Source organism: Polyodon spathula, chromosome 4 (genome assembly GCF_017654505.1).
Source record: "Polyodon spathula isolate WHYD16114869_AA chromosome 4, ASM1765450v1, whole genome shotgun sequence".
Lineage (NCBI taxonomy): Eukaryota > Metazoa > Chordata > Actinopteri > Acipenseriformes > Polyodontidae > Polyodon > Polyodon spathula.
The window spans coordinates 23221529-23249271 of NC_054537.1; the positions used below are offsets into that span (position 1 = coordinate 23221529).

The window sequence follows — 27743 nt, forward strand, 5'->3', positions numbered from 1 at the left end:
AATAATTACATTTAAGCACAAGTTTGACTAAAAGCAGTGTGACAGGCTGGCAAGTGGGAAGAGGCCCAGAGACAGACTGCAGTTCAAAAAAAAAAAAAAATACAACTATTTTATTATAAATAACACAAAAATAAAAGGGCACAAGGGCAAAAAATAAAGATATTTAAACACAAATTTTTGTCAGCTTTTATGTCAGGTGGCTGGGCGCTGAGTGATCATTAATTAAACTAATCATCTAATCAACTAATCAACCCCAGCCACCTGAACATAATAAACCCAGGCAGGTAGGGGAAATTAACCCCATCCCTGCCAATTTAAAAAGGGCAGAGCTTTGCTCTGCCACAAGCAGTTAACTTAAAGTAAACATATCTGCTGTGTGAGTAAAGTCCAGTAAGAACACACAGTAAGTACGATAAATGGATAAGAATGATTTCAAATAAGAGCAATTACAAAACATGTGAATACGGATACCTGTAAGAGTAAAATCAAGATACAGTAAGTAGTTATAATTAAAGCAGTGGTTTAGGTGTTATTAATTATTATTAATTATTGCAAGGTATGGAGCAGTTTAGTGCAAGTATAAGCTGAATTTGAGTTTGTTTCAAGGACTCGGACTCGGACACACACACACACACACACACACACACACATATATATATATATATATATCTGGAAAAAATTAAGAGACCACTGCAAAATTATCGGTTTCTCTGGTTTTACTATTTATAGGTATGTGTTTGGGTAAAATGAACATTTTTGTTTTATTCTATAAACTACTGACAACATTTTTCCCAAATTCCAAATAAAAATATTGTCATTTAGAGCATTTATTTGCAGAAAATGACAACTGGTCAAAATAACAAAAAAGATGCAGTATTGTCAGACCTCGAATAATGCAAAGAAAATAAGTTCATATTCATTTTTAAACAACACAATACTAATGTTTTAACTTAGGAAGAGTTCAGAAATCAATATTTGGTGGAATAACCCTGATTTTCAATCACAGCTTTCATGCGTCTTGGCATGCTCTCCACCAGTCTTTCACATTGATGTTGGGTGACTTTATGCCACTCCTGGCGCAAAAATTCAAGCAGCTCGGCTTTGTTTGATGGCTTGTGACCATCCATCTTCCTCTTGATCACATTCCAGAGGTTTTCAATGGGGTTCAGGTCTGGAGATTGGGCTGGCATGGGGTCTTGATCTGGTGGTCCTCCATCCACACCTGGCACATGGAGCCGGCATTGTCCTGCTGGATAAAAAACGATCTCAGATTTGTTGGGGAACATGTTCAGAGTAGCATTGACCTGGCTGTGTGGCATGGAGCATTGTCCTGCTGGAAAAACCAATCCTCAGAGTTGGGGAACATTGTCAGAGCAGAAGGAAGCAAGTTTTCTTCCAGGACAATCTTGTACTTGGCTTGATTCATGCGTCCTTCACAAAGACAAATCTGCCCGATTCCAGCCTTGCTGAAGCACCCCCAGATCATCACTGATCCTCCACCACATTTCACAGTGGGTGCGAGACACTGTGGCTTGTAGGCCTTTCCAGGTCTCCGTCTAACCATTAGATGACCAGGTGTTAGGCAAAGCTGAAAATTGGACTCATCAGAGAAGATGACCTTACTCCAGTCCTCTACGGTCCAATCCTTATGGTCTTTTGCAAACCTCAGCCTGGCTCTTCTTTGCTTCTCACTGATGAAGGGCTTTTTTCTAGCTTTGCACGACTTCAGCCCTGCCCCTATGAGCCTGTTTCGAACCGTCCTCGCCGTGCACTTCACCCCAGCTGCCGTTTGCCATTCTTTTTGTAGGTCACTTGATGTCATCCTTCGGTTGCAGAGTGACATTCGAATGAGTTGGCGGTCATCCTGGTGAGTGGAAAGTTGTTTTCACCCTTTGCCGGTCTGTAGCTTTGTTGTCCCCATTGTGTGCTGCTTGACCTTGTTCTTATGAACTGCCGTTCACTGTATCCTTCTGCCAGTAAAGCCAGAATTGAACCCTTCTTTTCCTCACTCAAAACTTTCGTTTTCAACTCTTTGGGCATGGTCAATAGTTATTTTTTTATTCCAATTACTTTTGGGGTACTACTAGCACTGCTTTGCCACCCAGCTGGTCCTATTGCAAGAGGATAGTGATGACCACAGGAGTGGTTTTTATACTTTTCCTCGTTAAATAAGATTTGGTTCAGGTGATCCCCTAATCAGTACCTCATTCAGTAGAATGAGGTGTGCCTGTGTTGGAATTCAACAGACACTGGAATGGAATGGCTGCCATACATGTAGAGATGCTGATTTAAGAAAAATTTGCAGTAGTCTCTTAATTTTTTCCAGAGCTATATATATATATATACAGAAGCTGTATATGTCATCGGAACCACACGGCTTGAAGTGGTTTACACTGCTTATAACATGACTACCTGTCATTTGTGGGAAGAAAAATAATTAAAATATATTTAAATTAAGACAAACCAGAAACTTATTGTGTATACATCCGCAGTGTAATATAGTACAGAATTTAATTAATTGTTTGCTTATTAAAAATAAATACCACATGTTCGTTTATTGTGAATTTCTGCACTGAAAGTGCCATCTCACTAGAAACTAGAGGACTGAGTCCAAGGTGTAATGATGGGCAGAGTTTCAGATGACAGTAAAGAAGTAAGGAGAGCAGCTTTGATGGAGACTGAAGCTGGATCTTGAAGTGAGTTTGTGAACTCGTTATATGCAAGGTACACATATTCTAGTACGTTTTCATCCTTTTGGATCTCAAAATATGTTTTTGTTAGTTGTCAGACACTCTTGCGTCCAAGTCGTGCCAGATTAAGTTGATGATCGAACTGGAGTTTACGCACCAGTCTCACCATGGTGTCAGGGGACAATGCCTCGGTTTCCCACAGACACTTCAAATCCAGGCCGGTAATTCGGGGGGTGGTGTCTGGCCTTGTCTTTACCTGATTTTCTAAGAGATTTCTTGAATGACAGGAATACATTACTGCTGGTTTTAAACTTGCTGTCAGAAAAGATGTTAAAACCTCTACTGTTAAAGCATAAAATACATGTGTATAAAACTGGAGACTGAACTTCTTGCACTGGTGTGTCTGTTCTTGCTGGTGCACTTATTTTTTTTCAGATGGACTGCTGTCTTCACTCAGAAAGTTGGTGTTGTACCAGTTATGTGGATTTTCACCCCCAAATATATTAAAGGAAATAGGTGAAATGCCACTCATTTTTGGCTAATAACAAATAAAATGTCAGTTTGTCATGGAATTTAGAATGTAGTGGTGCATAGTGATTTATTTAGTGTAAACCGGCTAATTAGTATGCAAGCTGTGGTATAGACTATATATATATATATGTATATGTATGTGTATATATATATATATATTTTACGCATGGTCATGTGATGCTGTTTAACCAATCAGAGGTGGCCATTTTTCCAAGCTGTGTTATATATATAGCATCAAAAGAAACTTAGCACTTATATTTGTATAAATTTACTGGATGTGATTGAAAAATGACAAACTCTGTTTTAGAACAGGTGCAGTGACTTTTTATTGTGCTGATTAACAATTGACATTACGAAGATGCTGCAAAATAATTTGTCAATCTTGGGCAGGTATTGTGACTCTTGGTCTCTCAGTTTGTGGCCTGTCATTGACAGTGTGTGTCAGGTTATACCGTCTTGCCAGGTTTGAAATTGCTGTCTGTGAGCACCCAAGACAGCGAGCCACAGTACGCTGCCCTAGTCAGCCTCCAACATGCCAATTGCACAGAGGTAATGCTCTCGTGGCATATTGTTTTTTTTTCAGTGATTTTCTTTATTGCTTTTATTCAAGCTTGCAATTCAACAGTTGAAATCACTCCATATCCAGTGTCCAATTAACTGTCCCACTAATTAGGTGATTAAGTGCATATGCTTCAGTCATAGTCACTCAAGCGTGTCATAGTCAAGGATGAATGATCAAATGATTAAACATTTTGTCAAAGTCCATCATTTATATACCTTATTTTTCTCAAAAAAAGTATTGTAATAGTGACAAGTTTCTTTTGATGCTCTGTATATGTGTGTGTGGTAATATCTTCCAGAATATTTTTTTCATACGAGTTACTTTGAAAGTATGCAAAATGATTGGGTAAAACATAGCAATGCATACAATTATAACAAAGTTAAACTTGGCCATCAGTTAAAAATGGAAGGTGCAGTAGATGTGCAACAGTCAGAGGTTGTTAATAAGCGTGTAAGTTTAATATGAAAATAGTAATAGTCATAAAAAGCACTATATTCAAATTAGAAACATTCTTAAAATGTCCATTCCCAGAGCTTTGGAAATCTGGTGAACCTATAAACTTACCACTGGTGATCCTTTTCAATGCTCCTCTATGCTGGCTTCAGGAATGTGATGAATACAGGAAGATTGTTATGGCCAATGCTCAGCCCTCTGTGACATACAGTACTATATTTCAGGTGGCAAGAATTTTGAAAAAGCAGGCCATATTCACATAACTTTAGCTTGCAAGTTAGTTACAGTTTTTTTTTTCTATTTTGGTCTTTTGATAGATTATAATAGGGTTGCTATATATATCATATATATATATATATATATATATATAATATATATATATATATATATATATATATATCTTTCTATAACAAATGTATTGTTTCCTCACTAAACCATCATCTTTGTCTGGAATTGCATAACTTCCTATGGGGATATTAGCACTAACTGGTGAAGAGATGTGTACTTCCTATGAACTAAATCTTGGCATTCAACAGCAGATCCTTGCCCAGTTTTTCATTTATGCTAATAGTGAAAGAGGACCATTACACAAAAACAATTGTCACTGCCTATAGCTTATCACATAGAAATGGTATTGAAGTTGTGTTTGTACATCTATTCAGTTACATGGCAGAATACCAGTGATTGGATTTGCGAAATGTTAACTTTACTGTGATCCTGGACATTTGCGAGGTGTGTGATTTTCTTCCTTCTAAATGACTACCACCTAGCAATCTGCAAAGCTGAGTAAAAACTGATATCCATAATAAATGACATGTTGCATGTTTGTACTATGCTGTTCATTTTACCCCAGAAACGGAAGAAAAAAATCCCAGACAGTTTTTCTGCATTGGTAGTAAATTAATTATATACCTGGCACTACACTTCTTGGACAGATAGCTCAATAAAATAGTTTGCACTTGAAAAACAAAATAGATTTAACTTCAGAATTGTCTTCAGGGTCAGGGAGTTTCACTATCCAGCTGCTACACAATAATGTAACCTGAATGTAAGAAATGCAAACATATTGCCAGGTATTATTTTTTAAGGTGAAGATACATCACTGATATAGCATGTGATTGTTTAAAACTTTCACACCTGCTTAGATCTACGGCAGATATATTTACGGAATATTTAAGCTGAGTGAATCTAATTATGGTCAGTCTACAGTAACCAGGGTCAGAGGCAGATAGATAAGTGATCCTGCTTCAAGTAATTAACATTAGCTGTATTTAAGTAACATTATAAAGGTGGTGTTGTTTTAATTAGGTGCTTTACTCGGATTAGCACCAGGTGAGTGTGCTTAAATTGAATAGATGTTGATTTGCAATTTGATTAGTTTACACACAGCTTTTGTCCATCTAGTTAGTATAATAGACAGCTAGCCTATTTGGGCGCCAGCATAAAGCGCCCCCCAACCGAACAGCCTCTCTACCAAAGACCTGGGAGTCTAGCTGTGGGAGTCCTGCAAGGAGAGGCTGTTGGAGAAATTCTGAACCTAGAAGCGCTCTAGAAGACTTCAACTACTAGACAGGTCTGCACCTCCCCTCACCGCTTCTGCTCCCACTACTACTGTACATATCTGTCTCACCTGTCCTGCTAAGACTGTGTCTCACATCCCTGTTATTCTGTCCTCTCTGCCGCTGCTCCCCTAACCCCTATAACCTCATCCCTCCTCCTCTCTCCCCTCCCACACTCTCTCTGGTGCCCTCTGGAACTGTCACTCCTCTGCTAACTAAGTTGATTTCATCTCTGCCTTTGCCTCCAACCTCTCTCAGTTTCCTTGCGCTCACTGAAACCTGGCTCTCTCTTGATAACACTGTAACTTCTGCTGCCCTGTCCTATCTCTACATCCTGTCCCATACTCTGCGTCTCACTGGACGGGGAGGTGGGACTAGTCTTCTCTCTCCCTCCTTTCTCTTTTCTGTCATTCTGTTAACACCTTTGAATTTCATACTGATCAACTAACCTCTTCTTGTCAGCTCCTGCTAATTGTACTGTACCATCCCCCTGGACCTCACACTCACTTTCTCAATGAACTCGACTATTTCCTCTCCTCTCTCCCCTCTCTGTCTACCCCAACTGTCCTGTTAGGTGATTTCAATATCCATCTCTCCAACCCCACCAATTCTGCTGGATTCCTTCCTTTCCAGTCCTTCAACTTCTCTCTCTCTCCATACCCTCCTACAAACAAAGCTGGCTGTCAACTGGATTTAAACTTCTCCAGGGCTTGACGACTTTGCGTTGTTCTTCTCCTCTAAAATCTCTGATATCTGTAAATTCTTTAACACCTCCCTCTCCCTCTCCCTTTTCAACCCCAACACTCCGCTGCTCACCTGGTGCTCTCTCTGCCTCGCTTCTCCCATGCTACTCCACTGCTCCACTCGCTCCCAATCATCGCTCGCATCCAGTTCAAGACTCTTGTACTCGCCTACTGATGCCTTGACCAGACTGCACCCAGCTACTTCCAGATCCTCATCTCTCCCTACACCCCCACCTGACCTCTTTGCTCCGCCTGCAGTAGAAGACTGGCTGAACCTCCTCTACTCTCCCCTGCCTCCTGAGCCCACTCCTCCACCCTCGCCCCGCAGTGGTGGAACGACCTTCCTACAGCTGTCAGGACTGCCCAGTCCCTGACCACCTTTCGGCGCTTCCTCAAGACACAGCCTCTTTAGACAACACTTGTAAAACTCAACCCTTCCCTTCTGGACAATACAGCACTCTGCCTTTAATGCACTTTAACTTGCACTTATCTGCTTCCAATGTTACTGTATTTAATCCTACACTTAATCCAATCTGTAGTATCTTGTATTTCACTTACACTCGTATCTAACCCTGATGTAACTGTCTACACTGTTATCTGCAACTGCCCCGATATCAAATCATACTGTTTTGTATTTGCTCTTATTAGGACTAAAGTCACTATGTTTTGTATCTTACTCTTGTACTTTAATTCTTGATCTGTATTTTTTGTATACAAATGTAAATCGCCCTGGTAAAGGGCTTCTGCTAAGAAATGAATAATAATAACAATAGTAATAATAATAATATTTCATTTAGCATCCACTAGCCTATACCCATTGGGCAGATCAATTGGAATTATCGAGTTATTTGATTGTTAGATAAAATTCTTGCAACCTATCAGAGCTTAGATAACACAAAGCTGCATTTCTGCAAAAATTGCCTCATTTTTTTTTTTTCAATAATTTTAAAAAGGAGTATGATTAGCTTTGAAATCTATATGCAGGTATAAAAAAAAGTTTACAAGTTGGTAGCCTACTGTTTAAAGCAGTATGGTTGGTATGTATGCAATCACATTAAAATATGGTTCCAGATTTAGTTTTTTGTCATATAGGTTACTGTACTAACATAAAAGTATGCAAAATGAAGGTAAAATAACATAGTTAAACGTGGCTATACATTGGAAAGGGAAGGTGCAGTGGTTCTGCAGCCCCCAGAGGTTTTTTTTGTGTGTAAAAAGTTTAATGTGAAAACAGTAACGCTGAAAATGACTACATTTAAATAAAAAGGCATTCTTTAAACAAAAAAACCAAACAAAAAAAACCAAAAAAAACATGGTTTTGTTTTAAAACTATTTTACATCTATGTGTCCCTGTTCTGGTTACCCTAGCTAAAAGTCCTATTCAAAAACAATACTTCAGTTTATTTTCACTTAAGTGTGCTCTCTCAATGTTAAAAATTATTAAGTGAAGTGAGCACACAAGTGATGTTACTAAATATGGCCATAATTATTCTGCTTGTGCACCAAACATTCACTTCCAAGTCTTTCGTGACGTAGCACGAGTGGTGACGTTTTCGGCGGAAGGTCACCGTGGAGAGGAAGTGAGAGTGGGTGTCCATCCGCCATTGTGGAAGCAAGAGAGCGCAAGATTAAATGAGATTTTTTTTTTTTTTAATCAGGCAACAGACATAGTTCCAGTGAGTGATAGATACTCCCCCTTCCCTGCCTGAGAGATTCGAAACAAAACGAACTTTGACGTCTTTAATTCGGGGAAACGAATAACACAGTGAAGGGAAAGAAACAAAACAACCAAAAAAAAAGAAAAAAAAAATCAAAAAACCCACCGCCTTTAATACGGACAGATTGAACACTGTAACCAGAGACACAGGAGAGAACGCGGACAGCAACATTATAGAGCAATACGCTCGGGTTTCCTGAAGAATGTCTGCTACCAGTGTCGATCAGGTAAAGTCGGATCTGAGGAGACGCCACTCTGATGCCCGGAATGGCAAGAGGACTGCTAGCTGTATTTTAAACTTTACACGGTCAGGGATAGCCAGTGATATGCATGCATCATACAACTGACTAGGCCAAGCAATATGCGCTCAGTCTGCACACCCAACACCATACCATTGCCTGCTGATGGGGGAAGATTTAGAATTGTCTATGGGATAGGGAGTTGATGACATCCGGTCAGTAGTGCCACATGAATAAGCAACAAGCAGGTTGTGAAATCTATGGTACTAGCAATGAAATTAAAGCCCATTCTGAGAGTGGTTGTGGGGGTCTGGGCTGGCTGATTGGTAAACGAAACTCAACCGCAGCTACAAACTGTATTAAAATGTGTCTGATGTGAGTGTACTGACTATAGTTTCTCCTCCTTCTCCCCCTCCCCTTTGTATCCATGCATGATTTGAAAGCAGAGACCTAAAGGACAAGGGAATAAAGGTATGTTAAACATAGTTGCTTTATATGTGAAGATGTTGTTCTATACTGCATTGTTATAAATGTGTAGGATATGCCACCTGTAGTTTGTATGATATCAATACTAAGTGACATGGTGCAGTTGCAGAAGTCTTTAACATTGTTTATTTCGTGTGTAGATTTTTGTGTCACTACACAGAGAGATGGTATTGATTAAGTATAAAATGTGCTTACAATTGTACTGTGGTTGGTGGTTTACACATTTTAAATGAGAGAATGTTTTGCAGGTTTGTATGCATCCTCATGTGGTGCTAGTTTTTATAGTTAATACTGTTCATTTACTTGTCCACCACCAAGTTGACCTTTTGAGTAAATGAAACTCCATTAAAACAAGCATGACTGTGATGTTCATCCTCCACCCAGACTGTAAATATAAAATTAGAGCCATCTGTGACATCAAAAGTAGATCACCATTACCTGCATCTACATGATGTTTGTCATGAAGACAAACAGATGCCTACATATAGACTACCCCCTAAATTTCATACACTCAGTAACTTATGCTAGAGAATTTGCAACCAGGTTTCATTGCAATTGATTATGATAAGCTTCAGATTACTTCCCTAGTGGGCATAATAAGCCTTGCAATAAACAAAATGCAGTGGGATGCTACGCCAATTGTTTTGAGAAATGGTCAACACTTTTTAATTTTTTTTTATGTGAATTAAATTAGCTCTAATTGTTAAACAGTTGATGCCACATCTTTCTTTTGTAAGGTATTCCTTGTCCTCAAGATCTTTTTGCAAATGTTTTGATGTATAATCTATTTCTCAGTACATACTAGCTTAATGCCAGTATTACTGACCCATCTTAAATTGTCTGGGACCTGCGCAGAGCTCTAGCCATGTTTCCCAACAGGTGGCCTGCACTTTCTATAGAGGATGAGGTCTCTTGAATGAGCTATGCTGTCATAAAAATAATCCCATAATTCCCCTGTAGATTACGTTTGCAATCTAATCAAGATTGATACACTGATACAGTACTGCATTTATAGTTTGATACAACCACCAAAGTTAACTATAAATAAAATGGAGCAAGTGCTGGTAACTACAATTTGGTTTAATTGGTGTTGAGACAGTTGCTGAAAGTCTTGAACTGTGAAAGTGGGTCTATCAATGATGTAATCAATTCTTTGTGGATGTTTCTTTACTTCAAACCACCACAGGAACACAATAAACTTGTCTCCGCGCCTTACTAGATACACAACTGTGTTCAATTAATCTCTGTCAGATTTGATCACAGGTATACAAGAAAAAATAACCCTTCATGTCACTAATTGTACAAAGTTGCTGCTGCCACAGTAGTGTCACCATTTAAGGTAGTTATTTGTTGTAGTTATTTTATAATTTCCTGGGTAAATTATTGAAGGTTATATCTGCTGGATCAGAATTCTTTCATTCTTTTTCAGTGCAAAACGGCTCAATGCATCAGAAGGATACAGTAAACGATGATGACTTTGAGCCTTATTTAAGCAGCCAGACAAATCAGGTAAGCGTGGGAAAAGATTGTGTTCCTGTGTTTAAGTGTACAGTATGTGGCTGCTGTCTGAGCCATGACCACTAATATAATTTTTATTATATAAACATTTCATGAGTTCAGACTTACAAAACATAAACTAGTAAATCTGACTTAAAAGCAAAAAAAAAAAAAAAAGTATCCACAGAGGGTAGATTTTGTAAGCTTGTGACCCAGTGTAAAGTTTCCATTACACTTTTTCTGTTGGAAAATAAACCAGCAAATAACAGAAAATGTGCACCTACCTAAGTTGCTGCTTACTACAGTAGCCTTTTAGTCATTATCTTTTTTTTTTTTCCCAGAAGTTGTGGTGATGTTTTGCACTGGAGTAAAAGCTTAAATGTGTCTCTAATACTAATTATATTTGTTAAAATAAATTGCATGCATGTGTGTCTTCCCATTTACTGTGATATGTTTTTTCCTTTGTTTATTTAATTTACAGTAATTGAAATTGGCTGACAATATTGTAGATTTCCAATCTCTCTCTCTCTCTCTCTCTCTCTCTCTCTCTCTCTCTCTCTCTCTCACTCACTCAAGGAATTTCAGTTTCATTAGTCTTGATAAATAAAAGGACAATTAATCTAGCTAATGTTTTACAACAGCATTGAAAGTTTCATAGCAAAACAAATACATTAAGAATAGAACAGCTGATCTCTTCAAACAAAGGTGGGAATGCATTGCTTAATACTAATTTTGACATCTGTATGGTGTTTCAGAATAGCAAGGCAATTGCATAATTCAGAGGCTGTGACATGGTACACCCTGTGTTTACTTTTGTTACTAGTGTGGGTGTTTGGCAGCACGGCAGGGTGTGTGTAGTGTGGAGAGTATTAGGTGGCAGGAAGGGAGTTAAAATCCTACCTGCAAACACACGTGGGAAAGTGGCTGGAGCTGTCAATTGAATAGATGTTTAAATGACTAATTAAGCCACAGGTTTATAAAATAGGTGTTCATGTGTTATGGGGAGAATGTGGAGAATTAATGTCTGTGTTTTAGGTGAGGATTTGGCATATATAGGAGAAACAACACATATGCTCAAACAAAGAATTAGTGAACATAAAAGCTCTATAAGTAGAGGTAGGAGGTCTCCGGTTCAAATCCCAGCTCAGTCACTGACTCAGTGTGTGACCCCAAGCAAGTCACTTAACCTCCTTGTTCTCTGTCTTTGTGGTGAGGCGTTCTTGTAAGTGACTCTGCGGCTGATGCATAGTTCACACACCCAAGTGTCGTATCTTGTAAAGCGCTTTGTAGTGGTGGTCTAGTATGAAAGGCGCTATATAAAAATAAAGATTATTATTATTATCCCGTAGCAGTCCACTTTAACGATTATTGCCACAACATTTCTACGTTGAGATTTTATGGAATTGAAAAAATTAAAACCCCAATAAGAGGAGGAAATTTAGATGAATTAGTAAAGAGGAGAGAATTTATTGGGTCTACACCTTACAAACTTTACAACCGAAAGGCCTTAATGAGGATTTTGATCTGCGATCTATGCTAGAGTAATGTGATTGGACTTGCTGGTATTTGATTGTATTGGAGACATTTGATTGTACATGTCTACTTTTTGATATAGTGAATTGCCTATTTAGGAAGGTTTCAAAAAGTGTTTGTAATGTCTATACTTAGATTTATTTAATAGTTTTCTTTTATATATTAGTAATTAATTCCGGAAGTGTTGCATTGGTTAAATTGTTAAGCTATTGTGACATCTAAATATGTTATTTAATATTATATAATTTATCACGTATAATTTTACGACTCATATTCTACGTCTGACAGACTTAATTCTATTTAATAGTATGAAATTTGATGGCTCCTGAGTGTTTTTTGCATACTTCAAACGAGATTCAAGGTGGGCTTTCTTGAGTAATGGCTTCTTTCTTGCCATCCCACCATACAGGCCAGATTTGTGGAGTGCTTGGGATATTGTTGTCAGTTGCACACTTTGACCAGTCTTGGCCATAAAAGCCTGTAGCTCTTGCAGAGTTGCCATTGGCCTCTTAGTAGCCTCTCTGATGAGTCTCCTTCTTGCTCGGTCATCCAGTTTGGAGGGATGCCCTGATCTACGCAGGGTCTTGGTGGTGCCATACACCTTCCACTTCTTAATAATCGTCTTGACCGTGCTCCAAGGGATATTCAAGGCCTTTGATATTTTTTTTATACCCATCCCCTGATCTGTGCCTTTCAACAACTTTGTCTCAGAGTTTTTTTGAAAGCGCCTTGGTGCCCATGGTTGAGTCTTTGCTTTGAAATGCTCTACCCAGCAGAGGGAACCTACAGGAACTCCTGAATTTATCCTGAAATCATGTGAATCACTACAATTTAACACAGGTAGAGGCTACTTAACTTGGTGTGGCATTTTGAAGGGGATTTGTTACACCTGAACTAGTTTTTCACTTGGAAGTTGTGGAGTAGGATGTGTAGATAAAAGGGGGAAATAAACCCTAAAGTATTTTAATGTATTTTAATTCCAGGCTATAAAGCAACAAAAGATGAATATTTTGAAAGGGGGTGTAGACTATCTATAGGCACTGTGTGTGTGTGTGTGTGTGTGTGTGTGTGTGTGTGTGTGTGTAGTGTATATATATATATATATATATATATAGATATATATATATATATTCTATACCTTTGTTTCAACTGTTTTAGCCATTGTGCCTTTTTTTATTTTGTGATTCTTTATTATTAAAGTGTGTCAAAGTCTGCAGCTTTCTTGTGTTTGAGTCCCTTCTTGGCTAATTCAGCTTGCCAGTGATGTCATCCTGTCAGAGAAGCACATTCTTTTATAGGTTGATTTATCCCTGGCTTGGGATGCATGTCCCAGGCATTGGGGATACAGTGAACACAAGTGTTAAACTTGTCATACACGTGACTAAGAGTATCTGTATCTGGGGATACAGATAGAGGTATGTCATTATATGTAGGCATGCAAATTTCACTTTTGTACTTGGAAACATCGCTTTTCCATTTTTGATAAAAGGTTGTTTTGAAAAATACCACAACTTAGTGAGAGTATCATTATCAAAGGCTTGAGAGGAACCTCTGTCTGTATGTATGTTGGATGTAGGTCATGGTGATGTACTTTGTCATCCTACTTATGACACTAATTTTGTGTTGAGAAGAAAACCTCATAAATGTTTTGGGTTAATAATTTGGTACCATTTGAAAAAATCTATTCATATAGGCATTTTGTTAAATGTCTTATCTTTGTATATTAGTTGCATTCATTTTTTTTTTTCTTTTAATACAGAGCAACAGCTACCCACCAATGTCGGATCCTTACATGCCTAGTTATTATGCTCCTTCAATTGGATTTCCATACTCCCTTAGTGAAGCAGCCTGGTCCACAGCAGGTGACCCCCCTATGCCCTATTTGACCACATATGGACAGATGAGCAATGGCGAACATCATTTTATCCCGGATGGTGTTTTTGGCCAGCCAGGGGCCTTGGGCAACACGCCTCCCTTCCTGAGCCAGCATGGATTCAACTTCTTTCCTGGCAATGCAGACTTTTCCACCTGGGGGACTAGTGGTTCTCAGGGACAATCAACACAGAGCTCTGCCTACAGCAGCAACTATGGCTATCCCCCCAGCTCCCTGGGCAGAGCTATCGCTGATGGGCAGGCTGGATTTGGCAGTGACAGTCAGCTCAGCAAGGTACCTGGCCTTAGTAGCATCGAGCAAGGTATGGCTGGGCTGAAGTTGGGTGCAGACATGGCGGCAGTGACAAAAACGGTAGGCTCGTCCCTGGGAGGTGCAGTTGGCATGAACAGCATGGTAGTCAACAGTATGCCCCCTGTCAGTTCTTCCGCCCCCAAGCCCACCTCGTGGGCTGCTATCGCCAGGAAGCCTGCAAAACCCCAGCCTAAATTAAAACCCAAGGCAAACATGAGCATGGGTGGTGGGACTGCTGTCCCCCCGCCACCGATAAAACACAACATGAACATTGGCACCTGGGATGATAAGGGGACCACAGCCAAGCCCCCAATGGCACAGCAAGTTTTGCCACCCCAGCCCCTTATGCATCAACAGCTCCTGGCACAGCCACAGCCCTTGATGCATAACCAGTTGCCTCCTCAACAACAGCAGCTGCACTTGCAGTCAGCTCAGCCACCTCAACAGCTGCCACTAGGACCCATGCATCAGCACCATAATCCACACCATCAGCACCAACACCATCAGCCCCAGCCGGGGCAGCCTCCACAGCTACAGCAACCTTCTCTACAACAGCAACCTCCCCAGCAGCAGCAGCAGCAGCAGCAGCCTCCACCTCAGAACCGGTGGGTGGCTCCTCGCAACCGGGGCGCCAGCTTTAACCAGAATAACGGTGCAGAGAACTTTGGTTTGGGGATGGGAGCGCCCCTTAGCGCTCCCCCTTCTTCTGGGGAGGTTCACCCAGTGCTGGAGAAACTGAAGACCCTCAACAACTACAATACCAAAGACTTCGACTGGAACCTTAAGAATGGCCGTGTGTTTATCATCAAGAGCTACTCTGAGGACGATATCCACCGCTCCATCAAGTATTCCATCTGGTGCAGCACTGAGCATGGTAACAAGCGTCTGGACGTTGCCTACCGCTCGCTTGGCAACAAGGGCCCTCTCTACCTGCTCTTCAGTGTCAACGGCAGCGGACATTTCTGTGGAGTGGCAGAGATGAAGTCTGTGGTGGACTATAATGCCTATGCTGGCGTGTGGTCTCAGGACAAATGGAAGGGCAAGTTTGAGGTCAAGTGGATCTTTGTCAAGGACGTTCCCAACAACCAGCTGCGGCACATCCGCTTGGAAAACAATGACAACAAACCAGTCACCAACTCCAGGGACACTCAGGAAGTGCCCCTAGAAAAGGCTAAGCAAGTGCTTAAAATCATAGCTACTTTCAAGCATACCACCTCAATCTTTGATGACTTTGCACATTACGAGAAGCGTCAGGAGGAGGAGGAAGCCATGCGTAGGGTAAGTTTTGTTTTAAATCAAAAATGGTGAATAAGCTACTTTTGCATGCTGTTTTGCTGAGCTAATGCGCAAATGTGACCATTCATGAGCATGTTGGTTAAACTGGTTCTGCAAAAGAGGCTATGTTTTAGGATCCTATTTAAAATTAACTTTTAGCATGGTATTAAAAGGCACCTGTAGGCTCTAAAGACAGAAGCATATATGATGTCATTTGCACTTGTACTGTGCAATCTAAACCCACATAAAAATATGTTGAATGCCAAAGTCATATTGTTTGCCTCCAGTTTAATAGCAAGCTGTTAACCTTTTTTTTTGTCTAGCTAAATCATTAACTGCTTCTTAATATTTGCAAATCTGTGGGTAATTTTGGTAAACTAATATCAATGCAGTGGCAATGTAAAATACACTAATTGCATAGGAAGTAACTGTGCTTGATACAGTATGTGTTGGAGTAAGAAACCTGGATTTTATTGATGTGTTAAGAATCCTGGAAAAGTTAATGTGTACTGCCATTGTTGCAGGCATGCGTGACCTCAAAAGGTTATGTTCTGTGATGTTTTAATTCTCAAATGTAAAAGTCAAGTGGAGCCTGAAAAAAGCAGTGGACTGCCATCGTAATTTAACCTTCTGTTTGTTTTATTGCATAAAATGTCTACTGTATCATTTTTTTTTTACAGTGTAGCCAGAGCACTCATTTATAAGACTCAGAACTGTTTAGTTATTGCTTTCAAATGTTTGAAAATGAACTAGGGTCCCTGAGTGTCTGCTGTGGGGAGCGCCGGATGAGTCACACAGCTTGGACAGCGCTAGTTCGCGTCTAGGCTATGCAGAGAGGCCGATCTTTGCTGGGGACCCCAAGGGGGGGTATCACTTTGGCTCTGACGCTCCCGGGTGGGGGGGATGGGAAACTGACGGGGACTATTCTCCTCATCACGCAACAACAAACCCTACTGGCCAGACACCGAGCATATTCAGTGTGGATAAGAAGCAGGTCTGATCTCTGTCTTCCGGATCGGTAGCCCGCCTACTTCTCGGTGTAAAAGCGTTTCTGGCTTTAGGCTTGTGAGATCGGGGGACAGTTGTACGTCCTCAGAACGTCCATGCATGCTGTGGGGGAACTCGCTGCGGTGAGGAGAAAAAACATAATTTGACATTTCAAATTGGAGGAAAAAATAAATAAAAAATCAGTTAGAAGTTTCCTTAATATAATTTTATGTAGTCAGTTTTGTTAACTATTGAAGCTGCAATTGTCAGTTTCACTACCTAAACTTCCTTTTGCAAAAACTTCAGTGGAGTAACTTTTAATAAGATCAGCTGTGTATGTATGTGAAATGCACTTTCTTTCAAGTATTATACTTTTGACACACAACAACATTCTTTAAGACTACATGTGTACATTTGCGTTAAATACATAAATGCATTCTTTTTTTTTTTTTTTTTTTTTTTTACATTTTGTTTTCATAATACTGCAAGTAATCTAAAAAGTCTTGTATGGTGCCTGCCTGGCACCACAAAGATTACTGAATATTTCTTCATCTGTTCTGAAAAGTTACCCTGTTAACTTTATATTTTTAAAATGTGCTACTTTTGTCAGGGTTTCGTAAATTGTGCGTAATATGTTACACAGGTGATATAATACCATGATAGCTATTTGTCCGTGTGACCCAGGACCTTGTTAATAATAACATGCAGTTTGCTATAAGCTCAAATATTTTAAGTGTAATTAGTTCTAACACCTGTAGCAGGGTTTTCAATTAGTTTTAAGGTATGGGGGGTAAGCGTGTGAGAGGGATTTAAATGATGCATTTTTGCATGGTTTAAGCATGTGCTAGACTAGTAGTGGTCTGCTTGTGGTGTCTAACGACAAAGTACTCCATTAATGCAATGAAGGAGCTTTATTTCAGCACTGTTCACAACATTTTTACTGCAGTACATTATATTCCAGAATTATTATTATTTTTTATAAGCAATACACTTCCTAATTTATAGTATTTCTATGCATTCTCTTTTCACCTTTCTGCTTAGTCTGAGAAATACACTTTGTTTTCCCTGTAACAGCTGATCCTGCTTTAGTACAAAACTCTAGCTACATTACTGTTTTTCATTATGGTAACGTCTTAAATTACCATGCCTGCTTCTTTGGCTGAATGTTATCGTCTAACTTGGTAATCTGCTGCACAATTAAGGCCATCTTCACACTATATGACTTCTCAAGGACAGCACTCAGATATTTTTAATTAATCTAGCTCAAAGTGTTCACGCTAAAGTACCATTTCATGCTTGGTCTGGCTTAATGCATAAAAACACTATTAAAATAGTTTAGTTGCAGTTCCTAGCAGCGTAATAGACTGTGGGACTTAATATGACACTGTCCCACCATGCACTGTATTTATGTTTACAACCCGGCAAATATGGAGTCCATGCCCAGACATAGCACTTCTTAGCATTAATGTTATAGCTTTGTTTCGTACACAAGGTACATTTTATCAAAAGGTGTGCGTTTCGTTTTGAAGTTCTTGACCGATTTAATCTCTCCAGGTATCAAGTGCCATGATTTCGGCATCTGATCACATTGCTCCATGATTTACCATTTTCAACAAATTGTACACGGTACAGCAGTATTGATAGTCGTTCTCGGCTTCTTCAGACGCCTGTTCTGAGTACTGTATCTTTAATGTCCACCCGGCAAAATATATCAGAAAGCATTTTAGGATATTTTGAGGATACATAAAAAATGTAGTTCGGTATTACAGCGTCCACACTTCTGACAAACTGCACTACCTGATGCAGTCTAATTTAGGACCGGAATCGAGACTACCCCCTGTGATGGTCTCGAGTCCGGTTCTCGGGTACAGTATTAAACGCTGCATAGTGTGGACGCTAACCGTATTTAGCACTTTTAAGCCGGTTTAAAGGGATAGTGTGGACAGGGCCTAAACCATCCTTAAACTCCTGACGGAAACAGTGTTGCTGCGCTACTAACGATGCAAAAGACGGAAAAAATCTGTTTGTGGGACTCAACTTTGTTTAAGCATTCTACATTTTGACTGGCAAAAGATAATGTTGGTTTTTTGGAGTTCACAAAAAATACTTTTTTTTAGCTTGGTACAGTAACTTTTCACTTCCTTTTTTGTTTAATGGTGAACTTTTTGCTGCATTACAGCCCTTCGTTAATTTTAAGTTTTTAGGGCATTTTGTTACTGGCGTGTGAACAAAACACAAACAAGTTTATTTTAATTTTAGTTTAAATTAAATTTCTTGAATGCAGCTGTTCATTTTAAGCACATTTTTTTACACAACAGTACTCGCATGTTTGGTCACCGTCACAAGTATTGCATGAAACTGTTCCATATTCTCCTGGTGTTATACAGCATCTCTCTGCACTTAAACCTCTATACATGAACCCCCAGTAGCTGTGACAAACAAATATTTTTACGTTATTGCAACAAAAGGAATACACGTTTTTTTGGTGCGTTTATCTATTATGCATTACATGTCACCTTCCGGTACGATAATGACAAAAAATGGACTGAATGTTAATACCTGAAAATAATGGTAATATTTTTTAATAAAAATAGCCAGTACAAATATAGTATTCGACAGTGGATTGTGCCGGTTGCCAGCATATTTTGAAAACCCTGCTGTAGGATATAGAAAACTTAGCATGCAATAGTCTGTAGTCTGTTTTACCACTGTTACCTGTTACCCATTTTCCAAATACTGGATTGATAACAAACACATGACATGAAGACCTGTGCAAACCATGGTACTGATTAAAAAATGTAGTTCATACCAGATGAATCCCGGGGGCTGTTCAGGGCTCCGGACAAACTTTTTGCCTTCGGAGGCAGTGGCTCCTGGGCCAAAAAAAAATAAAAATAAATATTGGCTGCCAAATCCAATTCTTGAGTGACACTTTAGCAGCCAGTTGGTTACTACCATATCCGATGACTTAATACAGAAACTTGCTAAGACGCAAAAGTGGTACTAAAACTGTAACTTCATGTTTGTTGCCTCATTCTGCTGAATGGTTAATCCTATGCAGCTGATGAATGCAATGAACTTGGCATGTTTGTACTGTAGATATTTTGCAAGTGTTGTGTTTGGAATTGGTGACCACACATTTTAATTGTGTACAGTACTAATATGGGAAATAGCATGCTGCAGCTTGCATACTAACTGTTAGTTTTCTCTGCAGCAGCTGACCCAGCTTTCAGACAAAACTCACGCTACATTAACTGTTTTTCATTATGGTATCGTCTTAAATAACTGTGCCTGCTTCTTTGGCTGAAGAGATTATCGAGTCGTCCTCTAACTAGGGAAGCTGATGCGCGATTACATCATCCTCAGACACCTGAAGGTAAACAGTGTAACCAGATCTGTCTGCTATAGATGCAGCTGCTAAAGAAGATGATATGAATGATAAACTTTTATTTAGATATGTTACAGTCTGACTGGCGAAAGACAACACCATGGCGTTCACAAAGAACACTTGTCAGCTTGATATGGTAACCTTTTCACTTTATTATTTACCTTTTTGCCCTTCATTATAATTTTGTATATTTTAGTTTTTTGTTCTTTTAAATATATTGAATGCAACTGTTCATAAATATTGACACATGTTTTTAAAGGGAGAAGCAGTGCCAATGGCACCTTACACCCCCCACCCCCAAAAATAACAAACAAAAAAAGCTATGTTGCTAAGAGACACAGACACAACATAGAACAGGCCTTCTTTTTCACCACACTGCATGTGAAGTTACCTCTCTAGTAACACCCTTTTAGAATGTCAAAAAGGCCAGTTCCAACTGCAAATTCCACAGCTAAAAAGATTAGAAATGAAAAACTAACACCAAAGTTGCGAGTATGGTAAGTCAGTTTCCTAATTAATGATACAGATTGGTGGTACGGTGTTCTGCAAATGCTGTCAACATTCAATTGACTGGACCCATAAAGATACCTGCAAAGATAATTTAATTGCAGAAATCCATCTAGTGCGATGCTACCTAGCACTAAAAACCACAGACAGTATGAAATCCGCAGGATTTACGGTGTGTGCTGAGGCCGATATCCCACTGGAAAATGTTACAGTATACTGCATAATTGCAGAATGTTTTGTTGAAATTGTTGGCATATTTTCTGTCATTTTTTTCCATTGCATTCTAATTCTGAGTAAATTGTGCACATATTGTTAGGCTTCTAATTGTTCGCACTGTATCAAGCAATTTTGATTTAAAACAGAAACACAGTTACATTTTTTAAACTGCGGTTGGGGGGGGGGACTATCAGAAAATACAGAGAAAATCGAACAGATTTCATGAGGCCCTGTTTAATGGATACTGATGCTGAGTTTAAGATGACTTACTGCGACTGGCAGGAGTTCTTCAGGAATTGACAAACGCCATTATCAAAAAGGCATTTTAAAGTTGTCGCACAGGCGGGTTATGATGGCTCAGAACCGGCACTGATGCGGCATTTTGACCTGTGTAAATTAGCTTTACAGTCACAGAGCCATCGCGAGGTGGTTCGGAGAATGCACTGAACCATCTTAACTGCCTGTCTGAAATGCTGTGCCGTTACTGGAGTGCTGTAGTGGCCGTGGATTAAGTGTCAATATCACACTTGACTGTACCGAACGTGTTGGGTCTTTTTGTCGTCGGTGTAACACTATTTCATATTTTTCAAATGCAATGGCTGATCAAGAACAAGGTCTGGAAGAAGTTAAGGAATTGTTAACTTTACGGGCTGATGAGGAGGTGAATTCACAAATAGAAGGGACTCTGCTTTTGCCTGAAGAGCTGGACTCTTTCTCTTAAATATATTATATCGACGCCTTTGCAATAAAGTATGCGACCGACATTGTGCCTGAAGCTCCTGCAGTTTGACACTTAACAGGTTGTTACATTGTATAATATAACTGAATATTAAAATGCAACCAAATGTACTACTTGGACAAACGATGCTGCCATTGTGCTTTGTGATTTTGTTGGTTTCCGTTGCCATGAAAACGATCCATCAGCTGACGGGTTTTAAAGCTATACTCACATGATCCCTTTGGCTGTGTGAAAGGGTTGTGACGGTATTATAAGGGCATGGATTGCGTAATTTCGTGCTGTGCGAATGGGTATTTTAAAGAATCTTTGAAACGTCTCTGAGATGGCTCAGTAGAGGCATTTGTGTGTGAAAGGGGTATTGGACACTCAACTTGTGCCATAGGATCATACTGGAAGCTATTTGCAGTTTTACTTGTACAAAACAAGATTTGTAATGTCTAAAGAGAGCAAGGAGCTGAAGCTGCTTTCAGACAAAATCAATCTACACTGTACTCTTAATAGAAAAAGAAAGAAAAAAACACTAGTTTAATACTGTAAATGTTTTGATATGCATCAAATATAAATGAAAAAAGGTGTCCCGATTGGTGTCAAAGATATGTTTCTTTTGTAGTAATAAGTAAAAAGCAATATTTATAAAAATTTGAATTAAGACAATCAACAGTACTGTTCAATTTTTTCTGAATCTTTTCTCAGTCTTTATTGTTGTGGACCCAGTGTTACAAACCCTGACTAACAATTTTGGACACCAATTTAGAATATGTTGAACAGATTCATGCATCAAGTCAAAATTACTGGATTCCGCTATTGAAAGTATGGCTATTTAACACAAATTGAGGTACAGATGTGTTATATTCTGACGTTCATGCGAATGGTGCGCAGTACATTAAAATGTTGTGGTTATATTTAATGAGCTCAGCAATACACATTTTAGAAAATAATTAAGAAGCACTGCATTCTGAGCGTACATATTTACATTTAGCAAGTAAATCAGGACACCATAGGTGTGAAACCTGCATTTTGATCATCTCTAGCTCAAACATACAAAATAAAATGCAACACCAGCATAATGTAGTCATTTTCTGTAAAATAACACATTGAAAACTTACACAACAAAGGATTTTCTTAATTTAAGGTTTATGCTAACTTCACCTACCATGTCACAAATACCAGGGTTTTTGTCAGTAATGGACTTGTGTTTGTGTGTAACGTACCAAATGTTAAACATTTACCTCAATAAAATTACTTTTCATAATAAGTATAAACATGAACAAGTGTTACAGTGTCTATTGGTACCAAGTATTGGAGACTGACCCAGATTTATTTTTAAAGTTGGGCATGGTTGCGTCTCTCCAATTCCTAAAACTGCATCCTCCTCCGATCTCCCCGTCCTATTCGTCTTCTGACAAGGGCTCAGCTGATATCCCATCATGCCTTTAGTCTTAACCACTTCAGCTCCAGGGGGTACGCATGTTCAGCAAAGGAACGAGCATTTTCAGTACCTGTGTGCATCAAGGTTTGCTGTCTATTCTGTTTGTTTTTGTTTTTTTTCCAATCTGATCTCTTTGTATACATGCCTGTTAGGTGGTGAGTAGTGTAGGGTGAGACAGTGAATGTCCAAACAGTATTATAATTGCCAAAATAGACCATTGCTGGTATAGGGGTAAAACAGCAGGTTTTCAGTCCCAAACAAAAAGGTTTCACAAAATAATAACACAGTACAGTAATCCACAAGGGCACGGGAAAGGGCTCCAGTTGTAGTACAGTGGTGCCCTGTTGTGCTGTGCTCTGCAGTACTGGTCATCCTCTGGGGCCTGTGCTGGCTTCGTGGCTGCAGCTCCTGACTCGTTAGTCCTCTGCTACACAAACAAACAAAAATACAGTGCTCCAGCTGCATCCCCTTTGAGATTTGCAGCTCAGATTCCTCCTCTCTCTGTCACAATGCCCTAAGGCAGTGTTAGTAATGTGATCTGTGTTTTGAAGTCGAGGAGGAGAGATAGAAATCATCCATTGGCTTTATCATGTAATTGCGTTCCGTGAGAACATCCCTATCTATCTGTAAAGACATTGGGAAGAGTTGGAGGTAATGCAGGAAACAATCAACGATCTAAAGTATATACATAGTATTTCATTTTACAAAAAAAAAAAAGTTTTTTGCATTCCTTTTATATATTGTGTGTGTAATTTTGTACATGCTTTTATTTATGTTTTCAAGTTATATATAATATATAATGTTCTATATATAAAATGTTTATTTTACTATCTAGTGTAAAACGATTCTCTCTCTCTCTCTCTCTCTCTCTCTCTCTCTCTCTCTCTCTCTCTCTCTCTCTCTCTCTCTCTCTCTATATATATATATATATATATATATATATATATATATATATACACACACACACTAGATAGATAGATAGATAGGGTAGGCTACATGTGTAGCTAATATATACTGTATAGCGCATTACAGTATGATAATACAACAAATTGACAATAATACAAAAATCTTAATGTTTCAATAAAAGTAGCCGCTGCAAATTATGTTTTAGACAGTAAATCGCACCGGTAGTTAGCTTATTTTGAAAAAGCTGAGATTACTTCACATGATACAGTTCATATTATTAAACCCTTAGGTTGAACCTTGCAACCCTATTCAGTGCCACACAAACAAAAAGTTTGTCCACAAACCAGACACTAGTCAAAGAACTATTGCCCTCTCACATAGCAGTCAGTTGTAAAAACACTATTTCACTCTGACATCAGTTGTAAAACAGTTATTGGCTGTAGTTTTCATCTTGTAGTGGAAAACTGCCTCTACTGGGTTGAAAACGCTTCCTCCAGTGAGCATTGTTGCCCATTGCCACTTTCAACTTCGACATTTTTTCCACTGTAAGCCTCAATATGTGTACAATGATGCCTATCAAACAGTAAGGGGGCCTAAAATGCCTGCAGGTTTGTGGTCATCTGACTTAGTTGTTAGATGATGGATACTGAAGATTTTGTTTAGGGTATATCTTGGGAATGTGCATTACGGGTACTTGAATCAGTTGCTGTTTTAAGAAAGTATGCAGCACCCCATTAAAAGGCTTTTTGTCCTCAAATTTCTGCAAAAATGTAGCATTCCAATCTAAAAGTGCAAAGTGTTTTTAATCTCCAAGGACAGGTGTGGTCCTTGAAGGAGAAATGCTGTAATTGCCGGATTATCCAGAAGGCATGGTGTTATTGTCTTGACATTCATTCTGTAGCCTGTTTTATGTACTATGTTGTTAATCATTTTGTTCTTTGCTTCCTTTACAGGAGAGGAATAGAAACAAACAGTAACCTTATGGAGAGGTCCCTACTAGAACTGCAACACTAATTATGTAGACCCTTAAATGCTTAACTTCAGAGGAAGAGGTTATAAAATGTTTTCTGCTGAAGACTACATCTCCGAACACTTAACACAACAGTGGACTCTGTATTGGTTCTTGATGCATCTGCCCTTAACTCCTGTCACACACACAAAAAACAAACATTTAAACTGTGTCTTTGTTAAGCTTCTTCCAATATCTGCTGTCCTCTGTAACACATCCTAGTAATAATACAGGAGACTTGAGCAATTGTGTGGATCTCTTTAACTTTCTTTGGATTTGTTTGTTTTGTTACTAACAAACTAACCTGTGTAGTGGGTTCCAATAACGTGAAGTTTCACAATGCTTCAATCTTTGTGTTGTAGATTTTTTTTTTTTTTATTATTTGGTAAGTTTTAGCACTTTCAGAAGAGGAAGAAAGAAATCTGCAAATCTTGCCAGAATTAGATTGAAATGATCTTGCCCAAACTCTGTTATGTGGAAATCATGATAGGAATTAAGGCACATCACTCTGCAGTTTGCTAAATGAAAACCAACCACAAATAATCATACGGTTGTTCTAGACTGACATTACCCATGTTTATAAATGTGTTTTGTGTACTACTAAAGAGAATATTATCATGCGGCTTGGTGGGTGTCACCAGTTAATACACACATTTGTTTTTCCTGTAATTCTGTAATATGAAAAAGTGCATTTGTCTAAGGAGAAATTTGTTTGATGCTACCAGTGATCAAACTAACCTGAACTTTGAAGTAAACATACCTCAGTCTAAATCAGACTTTTTAAGACCTCAGTAACTGCATTTACAATGTAAATTCCTAGCTCTGTGTGTTTGCCTGAAGGCAGAATACTATCAAGGATGTGGCATTTTTCTCCTCTAGGTGATTCACTAGCTAAATAAACAATACTTGTTTAGCGACAGTAATGCTTTGAGTTCTTTCTGTTAGTTTTGTGGTCTTTTTTGTCTTGGGGGGGGGGGTAGACTTGTCTACATTTACATATTTTTAACTACATGTTTTAAATTCCTATGATCTGGGAAAATGTGCTTCTGATAAGGTACTCTAGTCCATATTAAACCCACTAAAATATTTGCATGATTAAAGTAGCATCCAACCTCAAAATTGATTGAAGAGATTTTTTTTTGCTGTTAGTCTGTAAATTATTAATTTGGAGAGTTGATACTGCAGACAAGCTTATGTATAATAACTAGCTTTCATGGCTTAAATGGAAGTTTAACATATCAGAAGATTTTTTAAATTGTTAAATATTTACTGATAAACACATGACAATTATTCTGATATGCTGATGTAAAAGTGAACATCTCTTTCTTTTAATGTCCAGTTACAACTGAAGAAGAGACCTTTTAATGTCTTAAACACGTGTTTGTATGTAAGTGTGAGATTCTAAGGGTCTATGTGCCCAGAGGTGACGGAGAATAAAAAACATGTCACACAAAGATGCAAAGTTAACAGTCTGTATTATTTACATCAAATATATCGTAGCAAAATATTATATTAAGCCGTAAGCATACATAAAGAAAATATATTACCTGTACCTCTTTTGGACCGTTGAGCAGCATGGATGTGATCTGTTTCTGTTTCTAGTGCAAATTGGACAAACTCGTATGAACACAGTATCCTACTGCATGAAACTGGGTACATTCCCTTCCCTCAAATGTAAACACTCTTTAGACACGCAGAACCACACCCAACTGGTTTATGTAGAAACAGCTTTAACAAAGTAGTAATGAGACTATTATTCCCATAAATTCTTGATGTCCATAAACATCAATAATGTAACATAAGTTACTCTAATAAACAGTATCAACCCTTCAGGTCTTAAGTGGGTGTCTTATAACAGCAGCCTTGCTATTCCTTAAACACAAAAAAAAAAAAAAATGTTTTGCTTGACGATAAGAGCTGACAATTCCGAGAAAAGACAGGAAATTGTCAGATAAGGCCGCCACTGCGCCCTTACCTGACCTGTGTCTGACAAGGCTTTCCAGCACACACTGCTTAACTGGTACAGTAGGTGGGTTTACGTTTTCAATCCTCAATTTTCTTTCTTTTTTTTTTTTCACGTTCCAGGTACTGAACAGAACTGTATCAAACAAAACCAAAATTTCAAAGAAAATAAACAAATAAATAACATTTTACAAAACGAGACAAAATTCCTTAATGCAGGATGAATTATATGTGAATTGGAAAAGCTAATTATAATAGAATGTTAACAAATCTGGATTGAGAAGTTCTTTATTGTGTTAAAATTTAAATGGCAGGCTGCTATCTCGTGCACATGAGTGTTTAGAAGAAAAAATATATAGGTCACTAACAACAAAACACATTGACGAAGTAAAGCTAATAGGCTAAGTGTGTTAAATGTAGCTGGTTTTAAGCAGTGGTTGGAAAATATGGTATATGCACGTATTAGTATTAAACTGTATTGATATGATTGTGCTAGAGGGGTGTGTTTTCGGAGTACCTAGCTACAGTGTTTGGTTTTGAATGATTAGGTTTTAAAGGTGAATTCAAAGAGCAGCAGAGTGTTCTGAATGTACGCTCATTACAGTAGAATGTTATCAACGTTCATTCAAAACACTCTAGTGTTTTATACTGTAGTGTTTTGGATGTTATCTTTAACTATAAACAACTAGTGGTCCATTATCATGCAATTAAACCTTTCTATGCCTATGAAGCAGTGTCTGTGCCACGTGAAATTTGGGCCTCCCTGGAAAATGGTCCCTACGGTCTATTTTTCATTGATTGAAATGAAATATATAGCTTTGCAGGATGAATTACATTTTAAGCACATTTGGATTTAAAATGTAAAAAAGGCCTGAAAAGAAAGATGGTTTAAAACGAGTTGATATATCAATGTAAATGTAATAGGCTGCTTCAGGGGTGAAATTCTCAACAAAAAAAAGGGCAGGTACTCAATTGTGCGGCTGGTACACATTACATTTATGAACACAAATTAAACCTTAAAAAATAACTCATAAAAATATAACCAATTCAAACAAAGAAGCTGAAAATACTGATAGCTTTGTACCCTCTGCTTGTATCACTCAGTCATGCACTGTAATATAACACTTAAG

At 38.6% G+C, this 27743-nt stretch overlaps 1 protein-coding gene across 4 annotated transcripts; it reads left to right on the forward strand.

Annotated features, from left to right (window-relative positions):
• The first annotated feature begins 8089 nt into the window (after positions 1–8089).
• LOC121314327 (YTH domain-containing family protein 3-like) lies at positions 8090–25570 on the forward strand. Of its 4 annotated transcripts, none has more exons than XM_041247454.1 (5): positions 8091–8482; positions 8938–8965; positions 10410–10489; positions 13770–15473; positions 24596–25570. In XM_041247454.1, exons 1-5 carry the CDS (start codon positions 8459–8461, stop codon positions 24617–24619), a joined length of 1860 nt encoding a protein of 619 aa, XP_041103388.1. In that variant the 5' UTR covers positions 8091–8458; the 3' UTR covers positions 24620–25570. The 4 variants fall into 4 exon arrangements, with proteins under 4 accessions (XP_041103390.1, XP_041103388.1, XP_041103389.1 ...); XM_041247455.1 differs by having other exon boundaries at positions 8941–8965; XM_041247456.1 differs by lacking the exon at positions 10410–10489 and having other exon boundaries at positions 8090–8482; positions 8941–8965.
• The last annotated feature ends 2173 nt before the right edge of the window (positions 25571–27743 follow it).